The sequence below is a fragment of the Falco peregrinus genome, chromosome 7 (assembly GCF_023634155.1).
Source record: "Falco peregrinus isolate bFalPer1 chromosome 7, bFalPer1.pri, whole genome shotgun sequence".
Classification (NCBI taxonomy): domain Eukaryota; kingdom Metazoa; phylum Chordata; class Aves; order Falconiformes; family Falconidae; genus Falco; species Falco peregrinus.
The window spans coordinates 11,396,483-11,415,857 of record NC_073727.1 but is presented as its reverse complement, the minus strand read 5'-3'; the positions used below and the strand labels follow the sequence as shown (position 1 = coordinate 11,415,857).

The window sequence follows — 19,375 nt, the reverse complement described above, 5'->3', positions numbered from 1 at the left end:
GATTCATCTTCGACTTAAGCTCCCACCTCTGAGAACAGATCTGCTGCCCAAGGATGGAGAAAGAGCATTTCACCCACCAAAGGAAAGAGAGGTTTTTGACACTTGACTTGTTTCATCTGGTGAGGGGGAAGGTCTGGGTTACATTTTCTGAGCATGTAGGTATAAACCAAATCTCCTGTTACAGTCCATTGGAAGAAGGATTTGACCCTGCTGAGACAGTAGGACCAAAATGCGGGTCAGCTTGGATGCTTTGCTTCAGTCAGGGGTTTTAAATCCTTCGCCTTTAAAAAGCTGCATTTTTGCTAAAGCTCACAGACTAATTACAAGAGGAAATATCTGCTCTATGCCTGTACTGGAGAGCAGATTCTGGGAAAGGAAAATCCACTCCAAAACTGTAGCGATAGCCCCACAAAGCAAAGTTTCAGCCCAAAGCCAAACCCTTGCACGGTCCAGGCGAGGAGGTGCTTTCCCTGGGAGGGGAGGCCAGGGCTGAGCCCCTGCCCTGCCAAGGTTAAGCAAGACCAGAAGTGAGGAGGCAGAGCCGAAGAGCTGGAGTGCAGGGAGGGGAGGTCACTGGGGGTGCTGGGGAAGCCTGTAGTGAGGAAGCACGTGTAACCCACAGGTATTTCAGGTATTTCCAGGTGAGGCAATGCAGTCATCTTCTGTGCTGCGTGGGCAGGGTGTGTGCTGCAGAAAGCCCCGGGGGGGTCCTGGGTCACACAGTGCTGCAGGGACTGGGTGTAGCTGGGGCGGCACCGGGAGCAGGGAGCTCGGGAATTCATCCCTGTCCCCTGTGTAGTGTAGCTGTAATGCAGGGATCCAGGCAGTTTAGACTGGGCACATCCTGCTGACAGCTAAATATCCACAGTCCCTCCTGGGTTGGGCAGGATGGGGGTGTTTTTGCAGGACACCTGAGCGGGCAGGGCTGCAGGCGTTTTGCTCTCCTGGCAGGCCTGCTGCTGCCCACCCGGCGCTCTGCGAGTGGAGACCCATGGATCTGTCCATGGGGATGTCCTGTCATCCTGTGACACACGGAACAATGAATGGGCTTCAGGCTAAAAAGTTGTCACAGTCTGTGGACAAATGTGTTTTTCCCAGTCGTTATCGTGTTTGCACCTGGATGCAAGCCAAAATGTATAAACCTTCCTGGGGACGTTAATTGGCTTCTAATTGCCTCTCCCTCAATATGGCGAGGGCCACGGAGCTGATGCTGTTTGGCTTTTCATAGGTTTGCTCAGTACCCTAATCCTATGTGAAAACTATCTGGCACAAGTTCTGCAAGTCAGAATGGCAAAAGTATAATTAATTCCCTGTGAGAAGTGAAAACAGCCAATTTTCCACAGCGTCAGCTTGAACATCAACAAGTCGTGGAAGTAATATGCAAAAAGCAGGCAACATTTGCACACAGACAGCAGATACACCGATTTTTTATGGGGCAGCAGTGCTTTATATGCCGCTGCATAAAAACGTCAATACAAACCTGAAGTGCTCTTCATTCCCTTTATGTATGCAGCTGAAAGTCTGGAACAGTCTATAAAGACAGCCTCCTTTTCAGATCGGTAAGTATCTCAACACAAGGAGTTTGTTGAGAATGTATGCTCACGTGATATTTTTTCTAGACACTACCATTTTGCAGACAGCTCCCCCCCAGATATTTCAGCATAGAATGGTAATTATTTTTTCCCTAACCAGGAGTAGGGATTTAAAAGTAAAACATTTCTGAAGCCCATGGCCATCCCTTCCACTACCTGAGGCTTTCTCTCCCTATAGCAGACTCCATGCTCATGTGCTGTCTTCCTTCCCACCTCATGGTCGCTCCCACCTTGCTGGTCAAGGTCTGGGCCCCTGGACCATTAGAAATTCATCTGCACAAAGTGCACCTGACTTAACAAACTTCAATAGCTCTAATAGAGGTCTTCATTCCTTTTTGATCCCCTCAAAACACATAGCAGTCATCGCAGTCTGGCTGGCCTGGAGACCTGCTGGCATATCTGGAAGCCAGCTACAATGGTCCCTGTGGGCTAATCCTTGACCCTCCGACCGCTGGTTGCTCTGCATGGCTGATAACTTGATTTGGAGAGGACGGGTCTCCAAAGGAAAACCCGAGCTGTTGACACGCCGAGGAAGCCACGCTGCATTGCTTCTCGTAATGAGTGGTGTTGAAAAGCACCTCTCAAGTCTCCATCCCACTGTTTTGCTACAGGTGATTTGCAAAGCAAAGAGGAAAAGCAAGTTATGCTCAGATAGCGTCAAATACAACTTATTAACCGGGCCCTGGTGAGTATCCGGAACAGATGTTACAGATATACGTCTCACCTCTCCGAAACCCTCTTGACACTTCCTGCTATATTCTGGGCCAGCGGTGAAATTAAATATTAGCACTGAAGTCACAAAAGCCAGCATGTGCAAACAGTAAACTGAGATGTCCTATCTTTTTTTTTTTCTTTTTTCTTTCTTTTTTACCACTATACTTAGAAAAATGACTTAGGTAGCACAGGTGTAGGGTATATGTTGGCAAATGTAAATTCTTGAGTGCAACTACCCCACTACGTATTACAGTGACAGTGTTGGTGTTCACAGTGTCATTTTCTTTGACACTGCAAACCAACAATTTCAAATTAAAAGATCTAATAAAGAGGCTGTGTATTCACTATTTTCTTCTCTCCTACCTGCATATGGCCTTATTAGTGGGAATAACAGAGGGAGAAACCCATCTTCTCCCTTGCACACCTTTTTACTTTACACTTTGCACATCCCAGAAGCTTCCTCACCGTCACAGGGACCGCTTCTTATGCCTCTCCTTGCTGAACAACTCTTAGCGAAAGGCCACGATAGCTCTTTGTGTATGTAAAATGTAGCAGAAATATTAAACCCAAGATCAAAGGCAGTTCTGTTCCTCAGATATTTTCCCTGACCCTTTAAACTGGCTAGGTGCAGAATGAATAATAAGGACCAGACTCTGCTATCAATTACTTGGAGTTAAATCTAGAGTGGGCTGTTGTAAATCAGCTGTCTTTGGAGTAACTGGGAGCAGATTTGGGACCTGAGTTGCAGGCCAAAGAACCAGAGCACAAAGGGAAAATCCCACCTCTCCCCCTCTTAGTTTCACCTAAACTCTCTGGCTCTCCACATAAGCAGCCCCATCTGCCTGCTCAGAAAAGCACACAGTTAAGCCATCCCAGGCTACCCGGCCAGAGCGATCCCGCCTTCAAGCAAAGCCAAAAGGATCACAGATAAATGAGGTTTTCTATTTAACTAATGTGGCAACATGCAGCCCCAAAGGACCAAACAACACCTAATTTTTATCAGCAGCTATAAAAAGTGGAGGGGAAAGGCTTGAACTGCTGGGGTGCAAAGCTTACTGGAGGAGAAATAAAACCAAAAGACTCAAGTGTTGAGTAAAAGGTGTTTGGAAGAACATTTACACAACCAATTCTCTCTCTTTCTCTACCCATTTCATGACGTTTCTCCCCCTCACACAGGCCTAATGCTTTAATCTAACTAAATATTTGCAAATTGGCTCAAGACAATAGAGGGGAATAAGCAAAGTGATGCAAGTCATGATATACTTCTCATTACAGTGATAGCGTTTCACAAGATTAAAGGGGATTTCTTAGGCAATGGAGACAAATCCAGCGCCAGCTTTATTGAGCAAAAGTCGCAGATGCTTCACCCGTTAACATGTGGTAGCGCAAAGCAGATTATCTCCTTTTCCAAATGAGCACCATCAGTGCTGCTATTCCATTTATTACGCATTTTCCCACTCAAGTGTTCGCTTTGGAAAGGCAATGTGGGCTGATTGTGGGGACCTGGGTAAGCCAATGGAATAGCCTTTGAAGCAGAAGTCGCAGCCTGATTGCAGCACCTGGGGAAATTATGGGCAACATCGCTTTTGGGAGTAACTCTGCAAACCAGGATGAGAAAAGGAGGAGGAGGAGGGGGAAAGCAACACCAAGCCCTTCCATCACAGGGATTTTACAGGCCACGTGTCCTGAGAACCTCCACTCTGGTCCACCCACTGAGACAAAGCTATTTGTAAACACCAGATTGTGCTATCTTTTTGACACCTTGATTGCTAATTAATCAGAAACAGAAGTGCCTGGGTGAGAACTACAAAGTGTCAGGGGAGAAAGAATGGGAATCTGTTCAGCGACTGCTGTTCTCGCTGTGGAAACACCCCTCCGAAACCAACAGACTGGGCTATGAAGCAAATGGGGGCTTGCATTAAACCTGGGCCCTAGAATCTAGCGTGCCCCAGCCCCAAACATCTTTTTTCCTGTTTATGACAGAAATGACAATTGTCAGGGCTGTGAAGGGCCCCAGCAGCCCCAGGGCACTGCTCGGCTGCAGCCTTGACTCTGCCCGCTGCCACATCCATTCCTCTCGCTGCGCCCCTCTCTCCTCTGCGGTCTTCTGCGCCCAAAGTGTAGATCAAAATTTCAAGCCTCATAAATGTTTAGACTCTCAGCTGCGCAGCAGTGTGACACAAAGGACCGATAAGGAAGCTGCTGTGGCATGTCGATTCCCTTTGAACTGTCGCAGATCGATGAGGATCTGGGGCTGCTTCCTGGTCGGCCAGCCCTGGTTCACGCCAGAAAGCTTGAACCAGCCAACGCAGCCTCCAGTCAGAACAACCTGGTCCCAATTAGGACTGATCTGTGGCACTTTAAAGGGGTTTAGTGACTGCTTTAGCTGACCCCTCAGATGAAGAACTCCAAAAATCTGGACTGGATCCCAAAGAGTAACGGTGCTTATCAAGGCTTCCTTCTGTCATCAGGCTTGCCAAGTGCCTCCTGTCCATTTCTCATCATTATTTTGATGCTGCTGTCCCCAAAAGCATTGAGTGTCACAGTTGCTTCTCTGGATTCACAGGGGTAAAATACGCGACCATCTCTGCAGGCTGCACCTTGCATCCTGACAGTAAGCTCCCAATGTGACAAGTGGGAGTTTCACCTCTTTAAAAATCAGGTTGGAGTCCAACCTGCTGGCTTCTTTTGCATTTTCCTGGTAAAGGTAGCAGTTATAATAATGTCATACTCCATTTTTTTCTAACCTGGAGTAACAGTGTACCAAGCATCCCTGTTGCCTGAAGTCAAGCAACAGCAGATATACATTGCTGAAAGCCCGGGATCACAATCTCCCAGAAAATTAGGAATATTTTAAAATGACTAGGCCAAATCTGCTCTCTGTGATCCCACTACAAACATTACATGTGCACAAGTGCCTTTCACAACCAAATTTATTATGGGAACATTTTCAATGTCACCTTGATAAAATTTACCGAGTTTCCATTCTAACTGCATAGATGACACATTCTGCACAAAATACTTGTCCAGTGAGTCAAAATCAGTTTTAAGTTATGCTTTAAAGAAGGACATGGAGACCCCTTTCTCAAAGTACTTTGGCAGGAGAATATTATTTTGGTTGTTGCTCTGCCTCCCACCTAAGGCACCTCAAGGATTCGTGCCCTCCTAAGAGCAAAACACAACTGAGGATTTATGCAATCAGACCTGGAATAAAATGATAAAGGTACTTGCTTTCCACTGGGTCGGTGATCAGCAAACCTGTTGAACAATAAGGTTGGCGTACTGCAGCCTTATGGTACTCCAGTCCAATAGGAATTTTCATTATCCATGTCCTCTAGATGGAGGGGGTGATGAAGAAAGCAATAGCTTGACTTTTCATACTTGGTAAAATCACAGATCCATAGAAAAATTTGGATCAGAGGAACCGCTGGGCAGTTTCTCCTTCCCAGAGCAGTACTGCTCTCACAAAAAAAGACAATTTCCCTTATGTTCACATGGAGGGTAGATGCTACAATAAAGAGTAACATAATGGACCACGTGGACAATACAGTCTGCTGGGAAAGTGCCAGTCTGCCTTTTCTGAAGGGAAATCCTTCTGGAATGCTGCTGCTGTTATAAGGGGTGAAGGCAAGCTTAGGAATAGCGGGGGTCCCAGGGACACAATACGGCTGGATTTCCAGAAAGCTTTTTACAATATTCAAGACCAAAGCTTGTTGAAACACTGCCAATAAAATGCTGGGCATTACCAGGAAGGGTGCTGAAGAACAAAACATGGGGCTTAGACTTTGCCCGTGGCTCTGCTCTCTGTTCTTCAGGAGTGGGATGGTGAGGTCAGCAGAGACCCAGAGGGGCAGCAACTGAAATGATCAAGTGGATAGAGTGACTGTCCTATGAGGAGATACTAAAAAAACCTGGGATTCTTCAGCTGGGGCAGAAAAAAGCAAGTATGAGGGTGGTTTACAAACCAGAGAAGGCAGTAGAACAAGTCGCACCACTGTTTAGCTGGTCATCTGGCCACCTATTTACCTGTAAACTGCTCTTTGCCACCTCCTACAATGCTGGAGCTAGGAAGCATGTGATGGAATGAACGGGAACTCGGTTTAAAAGAAAGAAAAACAAATACTTCTTTACGCAGTGGGTGTGGGACCTCTGGGGCTGGTGCATGCATCGGTGAGGGAGAAGGCAAATTCATGAATAAGAGCTCCATGCAGATACTGAAAAGACCAGGCAGGGATGTACCCACCAATGCCAGCCTTGTACAACTACAGGCCGGAGTCAGATGCTAGAAAACTGATTAATTTAAACTTTAAAGACCCGAGGTTTCACATTACTTTGCATTTTTCTGCTTGAATCCCTGCGTATCTTCTCGGGTGTCAGTGGCCCAGGTTTTGACATCCTTCTGGGTTGCCCAGCCTAGACAAACATACGTGCTGCCGAAACTGTTTCCAGGAACACCTTCCTCTCCTTGCAATCTCTTATCTCCCAGAGGAGATTGTCAGAGGGTACTTCAAAGCCCTTTGAAAATGGCCAGGGCTCTGCCTGTAGCCCAGCAGAAGCCAACAGCGGCCGCACCGGCAGGCGTTCAGTGCCGCCTTATCAGCACCGCAACAAGGAGCAGCAGGAGAGCCTTCACCCCCTTGCTATCGCCACCCCATCTTCTGTCTTGGCTCCGCGATACACTGGCCGTCTTCCCTCCGGATTCACCCAGCTTGGTTGTGGTAGATTACAAAAATGAGGGGAAAGAAAAAGGAGTGGTTTTGCTCAGCCCTGAGGAACGGGGAAGCCCGAAGCCTGCTGAGCTTGTAATTAAAATGTGGAAAGGCCATGACAGAGCTCAAAAGATGGAAGAATGGGACATAGGGAGCAGAAAAATGCTGAGCACCAGGCTTTGGGCAATGCGCCGTTTTGAATTAAAAATAAATGAGAAAATTGCCTATAGAGAGGGGAACGCGGGGGGAAAGGCAGCTGTGGAAAAAGAGAATGACTGGGGGGGGGGGGGGGGCTATTGTTTGAGCACTGTCCTCACCTCAGATAAATCTTGTTTGGCATTCCTCCACTGAGAGACCACAAGGTGCAGTGAGGCAGAGGAAAGCGGTGCAGCTGTTCCACGTGTTATCACCCCCGCTGAACCACGGAAGACCAAGTGCCTGCCAGGACAAAAGACAGGACTCCGCGCATGCAGTTCTCACTCCATCAGCAACTTGAAAATGGAAACGCAAAACATAAAAGCCACATTTCCGCCTGGAACTTGTTTTCTGCCGCCGTTAACAAGTAGCATCACCACAGGGGCTGGCATTAGGGACACAGGTGAGGTGGCCACAGAGGCCCCATGGCACACACACAGCCAGGGATGTCCCACCGTGACAGGGAAAGTAGCAGCTGTCTGAACAAGGGCCTGCTTTATCCTATGTCTTATTTATCTCATCCATATTAACTCCATCAGGCCACTGCTGCTAAAATTACTATCCCAGAGAAGGATTTTAAAGAGATGTTTGGAGTTAACCAAATCAATTGTGGACCAGGAGTCAGAAAAATCAGCTAGGTACACAGGGAGATGGGTGATGACAACACACTTTTTAGAAAGGGTGAGCAAAATAATTTGCAAGAGGTGTTGGGCTGGGATTGCATAAGCCAAGTGATTAAGCCTGTCCTCTGATGAACGATAACCAAAGGACTCCTACACGACTGTGAGGCAGACACCGAAACTAGCTCCCTTGGGTAATGAATGGTTATGCACAGAAATGGCAGGCTAAAATATACAGGGGGCTTGAAGGAGGTGGGCTGGACCCAGGGGACCATCAAGATGAGCAAGACTTTGAGCAGCAGTAGAGGATCAATATTCGCCCCTCCCAGTGAAGCTGGGGGTAAAAGCCATGCAGAGGCAACGTCATTGCAAGCACACCTGCAACTCCAAAAGCTTAACAGGGATCCCTGCTCGAGCCTTTGTCAGGCTAGATAAAGCTTTACAGGTCTGCTACTCTGCTGACCTTGGTGAAATGATCCCTCTTTTGCTTCCAAATAATAAGATCAGGATCCAACATAAATGTAAAGACCTAAAGAGCAACAGACACCTGGGGACACTCTTGCACCCACCACTAGCGTCTGAATCGGTGTCTGCTGCAGGTCTCGCTCTGTGCCGAAGAGCTGGAGGAGCTCCTCAGGAGGTTGCTGCAGTCCCCTGCAGATCAGCAGGGCTGCTCCTCAGGCTTCCACTAGACACATTTCCCTTGCCGAATTAAAAAAACAACTGGCCTGAATTAAAAAAGCTGGGGCTTTATGCTTTTTTTCATACACATCAGATTTATCCATCCCATTAAAAGACTGGGAGGGGAAATAAATCAGGAACGCTGAAGAATACTCCGCGTCAAATGGTAAAATTCATTGAATTACACAACTGCCTGTTCCCCAGGTTATACCGTAGAGGACTGCACTGAATGGGTAACGAACAACTCTCATCACATTACATCTTACCACTGGCTGCCAGCAATGTGGGAAGCTCCAGTTTCAGAAGGTCCTACTGGATCTTGGGGCCCCGCTGTTGGCCTGAAACCCACCCTGCTTTCAAAAACATCACATACCTTAGGACAGTAGTGCTGGTTGATGCCAAACGTCCACATCATCCCACGTCCTGCCCCTAGCCAGCACAGATGCTTGGGGAGAGAGTACAAGAACGGAGCAAACGCTGTGATATTTCCCTATAGTGTGCAGTGATCCTTCCCCCAGCTTCCAGCTATCTGCAGCTTTGACTCCCTAAAGGCTGTATTTTGGTATTTAACAGCCCTCCTTGGGACTGTTCTTTTCCCCACAGCTTTCGCTGACTTTTCATCTGCTTATGCCCAAAGCAGGTAAAAGGAGTTTCTATCACTCCCCATTGCCCAAGAGTCCCTTTGCCAGTTCTTCTGAGACTTATTATGTCTCACTCTTTCCTGACGAGTTGGTTTTCCCGTCTCCCCACCTTGCCATATGCCAGGGCAACACTAAAGGCAGGAGCTGACAGAGGTCTTTTCTGCACAAACCTCCGAGCACGTCGATTACCTACTAGAGCTCAGAAAGGTTGCTCAATTGTAAGGGCACTCACATGCTTCAGTGAGGTTCAGTGTTTAAGCATAATACATATGACAATATTAGGTCAGCTGCATGTGGTTGTGCAAAAGGGCCATCTCCTGCAGCAGCCTCGCCCTTTCTGTGGTCAGTAACTGATGTCTAGCAAGAAAATAAAAAGCAAAGTAAGAGTGTGAAGTTTCCTTAGAGACACCCTTTCTCAAAACTGCTGCGTCTGTCAATGTCTCAGCTCCAGTCAACCCTCAGAGGTATGTCCAATGCACAAAATACAGGGGGATAAATGGTAAAGTTCAATGAAATAAAGAAAAAAGATCAATTTTTCCCAGAGTACTTTAATTTGATATGAAAGAAAACAAAATCCTCTCTTGGGAACTCCCATCCATCACAAAGCAGCAGTGATTTCAGCATTCCTGGAAAACCTTACGTACAGCAGAGCTTACTTCAGTACGCTCTTATCAGCCTCAGCTGCCAGCCCATCCAGTGTCTGAAGCAGGGCAGCCGAAGGAGCCTTTTGATCATAGCAGCGCACACATCCACAAAGTTACCCTGGCATAAAGATGACCTGAACGGCCTTAGCCCTCTCCAGATGTCGGGATGTGTAGGACAGCAGCCCGCCTCAGTAGAAAAGCAACACCCCACAAGTAGCAGAAGGACTTTTTTGCCGGGATTTGGCAATGGCAGACTCTGGGCTCTCACCTAGTGCAGCCCCTTTTCCTGCAAAGTCGGTGGGCGAAGGTGGGGTGACTCAGTCTCCAGCGAGCGCACCCAGAGCTCCCACTGCCCAGTGCACAGACCCAGTGGAAGCGATTTTTCAAAGGCATCAGCGATGGCCATGCTGATTCACCCCGGCACTGCCCAGAACGGAGCCCGCGGGCAGCTCGGGCACATGGGCAATGTTGCTGTGCCACAGGCACGCCTAGGGGAACAAGCCTCCCCCCAGTCCCCAGTGTGTTGGTTAACAAAGCAGAAGAGAAGCCAAGATCTTGCTTCAGTGAGGAATCGACCAAGGGGGAAAAGGAACAGACATCAGTCTCCTTCCTCTGCTTCGTGCAGGCAGCATGCATTTCAATGGTTCAAAATGCATCGGCCGTATGACTTGGGAGACAGGTGGCACAGGAGGGCATCCCAGTATGCCACCCCAGTGTGCCTGCTCCTCTCGCCTCCCAGAAAAACAAATGCAATGGTGACAGTTTACAAACCTTGGTCCAGAGCAAAGCTCCTTCTCTGGAGCGGTTTCATAGCAGGACCACTGGCTCTGCAGGGATGCCCAGGCATCTCGATGCTCCCCATTCAGCGCCACTCCCCCAGGGCTACCATCATGGCACCAAAGGGCAGAAGGCCCCCGTGCCATGGCCACCCATGGGCTGCCCTGGGCACAAACAACTTCAAGCCTCGCATGCCTGGGCCCTAGCATGAGGGACAGGATCCAGAGAGCGGGTGACAAGACCCTTGGTGCCAAGAGGGAAACATTCCAAAAAGGTCCTCTGGCTCCCCAGGGCATGTGTGGCACAACGTGTGGCAGGTGAAACGCCACCAGTCTCAGTGTCCCCCCGGCTGTCCCCTGCCAGGCTGTGCTTCTCTGCTGCTCGCCCCGCTTTTGGGGGCCAGGCACAACCAGCCTGCCCACACCTTGCAGGGCCACAGCAAGAGGCTGCCATGCTGCCAGGGAGGCAGAACCCCCCCATCCCACCTTTCCCATCCAGACCAGCCCCCTGGGCATGGGGCAATGCAGAGTAAAGTCTGTATTTTTTAACGCAAGGTCTTCTGCTGGGGCACGGGGAGCGCAGCCCCGGGCTGGTGGTGCGGCTGCCTCCTCCATGCTGGGTATCAGCACGGTGCACGGCCAGGGACTGCCCTCCAGCCTCCCCGAGCAGGCAGCAGAGGCAGACGCATACACAGGTCAGAATTTATTTCCAAATACCTCATTTATATCATTCTCACATGAAATATTTCTTTCAGAATATAGCCTACACTTAGAAAACAGAAGAGAGGTTATTGTTTTTGTTTTTTTTTATAAGGCACATCAGATTATAGACTACATAGAGCCATCTCCCCCTCACTTGCGCTCGTAAAATACTGGTGATTTTAAAAGTAATATTTCTAAAACCTAGACCCTGTGTAGCCCTGTGTAGAGCAGTATTCGTAAAGTTATTAGACCTCAGTTTACACACACCTAGTAAAGGGCTATAACAAGTTGTATATACATCACATTTTCAGAAACAGTCACAGCTGGCTACATTTAAAAGTAATGCTACCCCAGACTATGAAACAGGCTGCTTATAAAATATAACCTACTGCTTCCCGTACGGCGTGATGCAAAGCAATATGACCTTGCAGAAGAAATTTTGTTATTTTTGCAAATGGAAGCTGCACAGATTCAAGCCTGTCTCCTCCCCAAACCCACATTTTTGATTGACTGAGACCGTTTTACAGAGAAGCAAAGCACCCAGGAGAAATGTGGCTTTATGTTTTTCTCTGAGATGATGGTATGACTGCATATCTGAAATCGTGTCAAAGCATTCGAGAAAGAAATATAAAGGCTCAGATGTTAACTTCACAACCAGTAAACATTAAACCATTACCAACCAGATGCAATCAAGTTAAATGCATCCAGCTTCTGTGCTATGGAAACTGTTTTTCCAGGCTGTTCCAGTGCAGAAGCCAACACATTTTTACTGAATTAGGCCCTAGGTAAAGGTTTCCATCCCATTTTTGAGTTTTCAATGATGGAACATTACCCATTCTGCACTCCTTTTGCTGTAGAGGAGGAAAAAATACTGCTTGTGGAGCCTATGCCAATACAGCCCAGAATCCATTTACATAGTGTCATTTTCTTTTATGGGCCAGGAGGTAAACTGTGGTCAGCTTTATCAACTCAAATGGCTTCCACAGTTCTTTCTATCAGGCATTGATTCATTTCTGATGAAAAAAAGGTTCCGAAATTTCTGTCACTGCAGTTTAGTTTAAGACTACGAAAAAGGTCACTTCAAGGCTATGGCCAAAGGGGCAAAAAATAAAATATAATCCGATCTTGAAATATCTAGAGAAAAAAAAAAAAAAGTAGTCAGGGCCATAAAAAGGCAGACAGACAGACAGCACAAACTAAATATCCTCTGCAGAATAAGTTAAAATACTGATTCTTGCAGAAAGTCATGTTATCCCTCCAGTCTCTGGAATTCGCCAGGCCTGGGACTAGGCTTAGTTTAGTAGGAACCAGATTTAGTCAGAGAACAGGTCACACTCAGGTCTGCACTATGTTCATCACTCAGCTACATTTTAGGCACATTTCAGTTTATCTGTTGGACTGATCTGGGGGGAAAAAAATTATCAGGTAATTTTCTGGGGTGGACTCAGCCAATTTCACAACTACGAGCTTGCAGAAGATTTAACCACAAGTGACTATTGCCTTTGGAAAGGAAACATTAACTCGGTTGAAAACAGCATTGTGAAGAGGACACAGCAGCCTCAGTTTCTAGAGTCCGGTTTGTTATAAATCTTGATCTGCCTGATTTGTTATTTGTTTAGCAGCCTTAAAAGGTAAGGAGGGGCATCCTGAAATTCTTGGCTGTAGACTTAAACCCAGATGTGGTTTATATGCTGCTGCAGGGGTATTTGTTACATCTCTGTAAAAAAAATAAAAATTAAAAAAAAAATAATCCTCCAACACAACAGCACGTACATTCCTTTCAGCTGAAACAGATGAACTGTCGTCATGTCTGCAAAAATACAGAGGAAATCGCCACTGCTCGAGGTAGCGAGGTAAAACTCGGTCGTGTTCTCAGGCTTCCACTCAGCTTCCTGGGAAGGGCAGGGGAAGGAGGACAGAAAGGACTTTCACGAAGTCAGGAGGTGACAAACGAGATGTCAGCTCCATAAGGGATTAGGTTCCCTCACCACATGCTGAAGGTATATTAATGACCTTTCCAGCCATGGCATTTGCGTATAGTTTACACCTCTTGCATACCCTTTTTAAAGCGATCCCTAAGAGCAACGGCTTGGGAAGACACAGAGGAGAGAGCAGGAGTGGGTTTTTAAAGCTACAAATGTCAGTTAGGAGGCACAGTGTTATTTTTCCCTTTGATCGTCCATGTTCAGAGCTCTACGTCTCCACCGCTGCTCACGTGTTCCTCCTGTGAAGCCCTGGCAACAAAGGCCTCTGGTGTGCCCCTCCCTGTCACATACACCTTGCAACGCAAGAAGCTGAATCCTTTGGACAAATCCTTCCAGCCTCACAGACATGTGGTGCTTTTCTTCCTTAACAAGAGGTTTTAGTCACGGAACTGGATGCCAAACCTGATTTATAGCAATTATTTAACTAAGAATCCTTCCGCCACCCTCGAAAGGGCAACCGAGATATCCAGTAGCAACATATACACATACATACAGATCTACACTATACACTCGGGACAACACAGAATGAGATGTCAGCTAATATAGCCTCTATTTGATTTCCTCAGAGCAGCACTCAGGTCCTTGCAACCCCTATACAAAACAGCAGTATTTTTTCCACCAGGATTTGGAGAGGTTTTTCATCTTATCTGGAGTCCTACACTTGGATTTCTTTGGTTGCTGCTGGGTATCCGAGTACTGAATACCAGCCACGATGGCCGCATCAAAGACCTCCTTGAGGTTTTTCTGAGTCAAAGCAGAGCACTCGATGTAGGACGCAGCTTTTATTTCCTCGGCACAGAGCTTCGCAGCCTCCTCCGAGACCGGCTTTTCTTTGCACTTGTCCAGCTCGATGAGAACTTTGACATCCTCCCGGAGGTCCGACTGCGTCCCAACCAGGATAATGGGAGCCTTGGGGCAGTGGCATCGGATTTCGGGAACCCACTTCTCACTCACGTTCTGGAAGGACGAGGGGCTCACCACGCTGAAGCACAGCAAGAAGATGTCCGTATTGGTGTAGCACAGAGGCCTGAGCTTGTCGAATTCATCCTGCACAGAACGAAACCACGTTAGCACCCCACGGAAGAGCACATCGGCCCTGGAGGACTGGTATGCTCCCAGCTCCAGCCTGCCGCTGACCTTTGGAGAAGCTGAGGATCACCATCTCAAGAAGCACCTCAACACAAGCACCCAGACCACCCAACCAGATGTGTTATGAGCAGAAGTTGCCCATACCCAGCCTGAGGTCTCAGGGCTGCTAGCCAGCGGGCACCCTGCCACTGTCAAGCACACAGGGCAAAGGTGGTGGCTTTCCTCAGTAGCTGATGGTTTTCTGACTAACACCACAGCTTGTTTCGAGTGCCTAAATATTTCCTTCGCTCTTTATACACAGGCCTTCTGCTCTATTTCAGCAAAGGAGCGATGCTGCGGGAAGCAGGTTACGGCACATGAGCAACGAAGCCAAAAATCAAAGTGTGGGAGGGAGAAAGTACTTTCTACAGGTCCACCTCATCCAGGGGTGAGTCAGTGAGCTGCTCCGATGAGGAGCAGCTGCGTACCTCAAAGCTGCTCTGTGAACACCCCTACCTCCAGATAGGGCAAGAGCAAAGCAGACAAGAAGCAGCAACCTCACCTTTCCCGGAATCCCTGACTACTTAACAACATCCTACAGGAACTGGGAATAATTTCCCTGCCATTGTGCCCAGGGATTTAAATCTGATGGCAGCAATAATGACTCACAATGTGCAGGCTTAACATGCCAATGGCACAGAGTGAGAGCTTTACCTTCCCCTCCCACCCATGCCACATCAAACAAACTGCAAACAGCCCTCCCAGTGCTACCTCTTACCCCCCCCCCTCCTCCTTTTAGTGCACACTCCAGCAAAAAGCAAGGCTCTTTTGCAGCTTCAGGAACTAGCCACAAGAAAGCCAAACACCTCATGGTAACAAAGGCGTGCTGATCCTCAGCAAAGAATGCAGCAAGAAGCAAGGGTTAACTCCAGGCAGGCTGCTTTTATGCTGACAGCAGGATAAAAGCAGAGTAACACTAGCAGCCTGAACAGGTAGGATTTGCCTCAGCGGCAGTGACATTTTAATTAAAACGGACCGTGTTCTGAAAGTGCAAAGAACACACACAGCTGAAAACATCTCTCTGGTACCAGCAGTTTACTGCTGAATTGCAAGTTCCACGTTAATTTTCCAGATGTGAAATTTTGCTTTAAAGCCTCTGGAGGCCCAGGATATGCAGTTTAAAGCCCCCTGGAAGCCTCAGAAGTCTTGTTCTGCTCAAATGCATTTCTTCCAGCAGTATCTCCAAGAGAGACAGCGATTTATAAAACACGAGTCAAGAAAGCAAGCTTCATTAGCTCTCTTGATTCTCAGATTAAGCCTCAGAGGAAGCCAGGCTCTCACCGCGTGGCTCAAGAGAAACCCCGCATTTACTGAGAGATGCTGCTCTGAAGGACAGGGCCGTTCACAGAAAGGCACCTTGCCATGTAATTGCCTCTTCTTGCTAAGTGAGAAACCTCAAAAGGGCTCGATTCAATGGGTTTGAAAGCCAAACCCAGATCTTAAGGGTTTCTGCCGAGATGAAACAGTGCCCTTTATATCCCAAGTACCCTCCTGCAGTTTCAACGGTAGGTGCGTGACCTGCAGGGACTCTGCACCTCTTTGGGCTAGTGATGCTGAAATACAACTTCCCTCTGCCTGGCATGCTTTTTTAGCTGCAGATTTCAGCAGCCATCTCACAGCAGCAGTTTTACCAAAGCATCCAGCTAGGTATCTTTTTATTCAGGATGACTTCTGTCAGTTTAGATAACCTCTTCATTTTTAAGGCAGCGACACTACCACCCATTCCAGCTGCACTCCAGCAGCCAGAGCAAACATCTTAACCGTTAGTGGCAGCGAAGGTAAGAGGTGACTTGCCCATCCCTCCCCTGCAGCTCGCAGCAGCGTTTCCACAGGCGCTGCCTATCCACAGGCTGTCACCCGATGGCAATTCCACCTGCCACGCTCTGCATATGAATGCGCACAGCCAAGGCTGTTGCGGTGCAACCTGGCCTCTTCAGCAGGGCACAAAATCATGGGAAAATTCTGGCTGTTTCACCTCGTATTGTTACCCACAGAAGGCCGCTTGAAGGATTTTAGCTTCGTTTTTTAGGGCACACAGGAGCCCTACACTGCTGTCTAGGGTTGCACAGCCCTTCAAACTCCTTTCCTAAGTAGGGCGCCCAGCTACAACTCATCTAAATAGGTTTGTATGTTAAGGCTACTGAGATTTTTCAGCGTGGTTTTGCTGAAGGCGTGGACCCAGATCCACAAAGCTGAGCAGGAACCGAACTCCCAGTGCCTTCAAATGCCAGCAAGGTAACAAAATACTTTTAGCTGCTTTTGGCTATCCAGACTCAACCTCAACCCCTGGCAAGCAGCGCTGCATGCTGCTCAGGGTGGTAGAAGCCAGGGGCTTGCAGAAAATACAAGGCGGTAAGAAATGTGCTTTTTTTATGTACCAGGCAAACTAGGAGCTGAGAGGCATCTGTCACCCTCAGCGCTTCAGGACTTAAGATTACTGCAAACCTCGACTTTGGGGCGGCAGCACTTTTTAAGGGGGTGGGAACGGCAAATACGAAGCGTTCACAGGCAACTCCCAATAGGACTTTTTTCTCCCTCAAGCTTCTGCCCCTTTCAAAAACACGGTCTCTGTCTCCCGACACCTACAGCTGTGGATGCTTTGCATGAGTACATCCCAAACACTGTAATTCTTAAGCCCGCAGTTCTTTAGCAAAAATAAAGACAGTGACATCCACTCAAAGAGAAAACCAGGTGGCCCTTGAATCCCCAATATGTTCAGCCCTTCTAGTCGGGCTCAGGGAAACAGCAGCTTGAGCCAGCAGAGCAGCAGCCCGGGCCCAGCCCCTACACAGAACATCCCCCACCCTTCCACAGACAGCGGGCAAAGCAGCGGGTTAAGTAGCAGTGAAAATTATAGCAGTTTAATAAGATGATCAAACACTGGGAATCCTTTCAAATCCATGAAGTCATTAGCAGGACTACTTTGCCCAACAACTTCTCCCCTCCCGCTGTCACTTAAATAAGTGGCTTCACTGACCTGACCAGCTGTGTCGCAGAGCTGAAGTCTCACCGGCTTGCCATCGACAGACACGACAGCTTTGGAGGGAAAGGAGGAGGGAGGGGGAAAAAGCGTGGTGAGACCAACTTTACACGTTTTCCATTAAAAAAAAAAAAAGACAGAAAAAAAAAAAGGAAATAAGATTTTCTATCCCTCAGTTCTCTTATCGTCTTCCCTTCAATTAGTTTAGAGTTCACAGCTTAACAGCGCTGGCGGGGAACCCACCGCTAACACTCGGGCACACACAAGCCCCCGCGGCCCCTCCGACCCGCAGCGACGGGGCGGGCAGCGACCGCGCTCACACCCCCGGCCGGCAGCGGGGGGGGCAGCCAAGGCGGCCGGCTCCCGCTCCAGCCGCCAGGGCCCCAGACCGTCATCCCCCCGGCCGCCTCCAGCACGGCCGGGACACAAAAAGCCCCCGCCGAACCCCGGCGAAACGCCAGCACCTCCCGCTCCGCGCCGGTGAGGCAAGGCGAGGGCTGAAGGTTCCCTTTCGGGCGGCGCCCTGCCGGCCCGGAGCCGCGCGCTTTACACCGGGGAGCGCACGGTTAAAGCTCGGCGTCGGTTGCCCGGCCGGGCGCGGCACCAGCCGCCAGCCTGCCTCCGTTACACGGGAGATCGGCCGGTGCCGTCGGAGCCGAGCCAGCCCCGGTGCCGCCCGACCCGGGTCCTGCCCCACGCAGACACAGGACGCGGTAACGGCCCCGGGGAGCAGCACCGGCGGGACGCGCCGCTCCCCGCGGCGGCGGCACCCCCCTCCCGCCGCCCCGGTCCCCGCCGCCGGCCCTTACCGGAGAAGTTGTCGAAGGCGGTGGGGATGTACTCGGTGGGGTACCCGTTGGTGGTGTAGCTCACCACCAGGCTGGTCTTCCCCACGGCGCCGTCCCCCACCAGCACGCACTTGATGCTGCGCCGCGGCTCGCTCCCCGCTCCGGCCCCGGCTCCGGCCCCCGCCGCAGCCCCGGCCCCCGCCGCCCGGCAGCGGCCGCCCAGCGCCGCCCCCAGCGCCGCCGCCGCCCGGCCGCTGCGCACCCTGCGCGGGGGGCACCGGCGGCACCTCGCAACCGCCCGGCACCGGCTTGCTGATGTAGCCCGCCTCGCCCTCCTGCTGCGGCGGCATCCGCGCGGCCACGCAGAGCCCCGCCGGCCGGGGGGCGGTGCGCGGCCCGGGGCCGCCGGCCGGGGAGCGGCGGGGCGCGGCGGCGGCGGCGGGCGGGCGGTGCGGGGGACCCGGCGGGCCGGCAGGCGCGGCGCGACCGCCGCGAAGCCAGCCCCGGCGCCGCTGACTCTTCCCGGGCGCGGGTGGCGGCGGCTCCCGGAGCGGGCGGCGGCGGGATCCCGGCTGCGCTGCGCTCGCCTCGCCCCGCGCTACCGAGTCCCGACCGCCGGCCCCGCGCCTCCGCGTGACATAGCGCCGCGCGGGGAGGAGCCGGCGCCGCACGGCACGGCACGGCACGGCCCGGCCCGGCACGGCACGGCCCGGCACGGCACGGCAGGCGGCGCCACAGCGCTCCCACCGCCCGCCCCGACGGCCGCGGGCAGGCGGGCAGGGGGCGCGCCGCCGCCGCCGCGCGGGCGCGCCCCTCATTGGCCAGCTCGCCCCGCCGCGCAGTGCGGCGACGAGCCGCGGCTCGCCATTGGCTGGCGCGGCGGGGGCGCGCCGCCCGCCCTGTCGGGGCCCCGCCCCCCGGCAGCGGCCCTTTCCCGGCCGGGCCCGCCGCCCGCCTCGGCACCGGGGAGCCGGGGGTCACCGGCGCGGGAGCGCGCAGCCGTGGCGACGGGTCGTGTTTGCCGTGGAAGCGGCGGGCGCACCTGCAGGCCCAGGGGGGGAGGGGCGGGGGGCTAACTGGGCCACGTGCCGTGGGAGAGGGAGGATGACGTTTTTAGCGCCGTGGGAAGTTTTGCCGTTGAGCACAGACAACGAGGGGCTGCTGAACAGTTTGGCTCTGCCCTAACTGGGATCATTATTAAGATGTTTCTTCCGGTGAGC

General features: G+C 50.8%; 1 protein-coding gene across 1 annotated transcript; it reads right to left on the bottom strand.

Annotated features, from left to right (window-relative positions):
• Positions 1 to 11,262: 11,262 nt before the first annotated feature.
• On the bottom strand, positions 11,263 to 18,577 carry RHOU (ras homolog family member U). The gene is given in 4 exon segments (XM_055811075.1): positions 11,263 to 14,306; positions 17,365 to 17,423; positions 18,177 to 18,429; positions 18,431 to 18,577. Coding segments are annotated over 4 exon segments (843 nt in total). The 5' UTR covers positions 18,506 to 18,577; the 3' UTR covers positions 11,263 to 13,850.
• Positions 18,578 to 19,375: the final 798 nt, after the last annotated feature.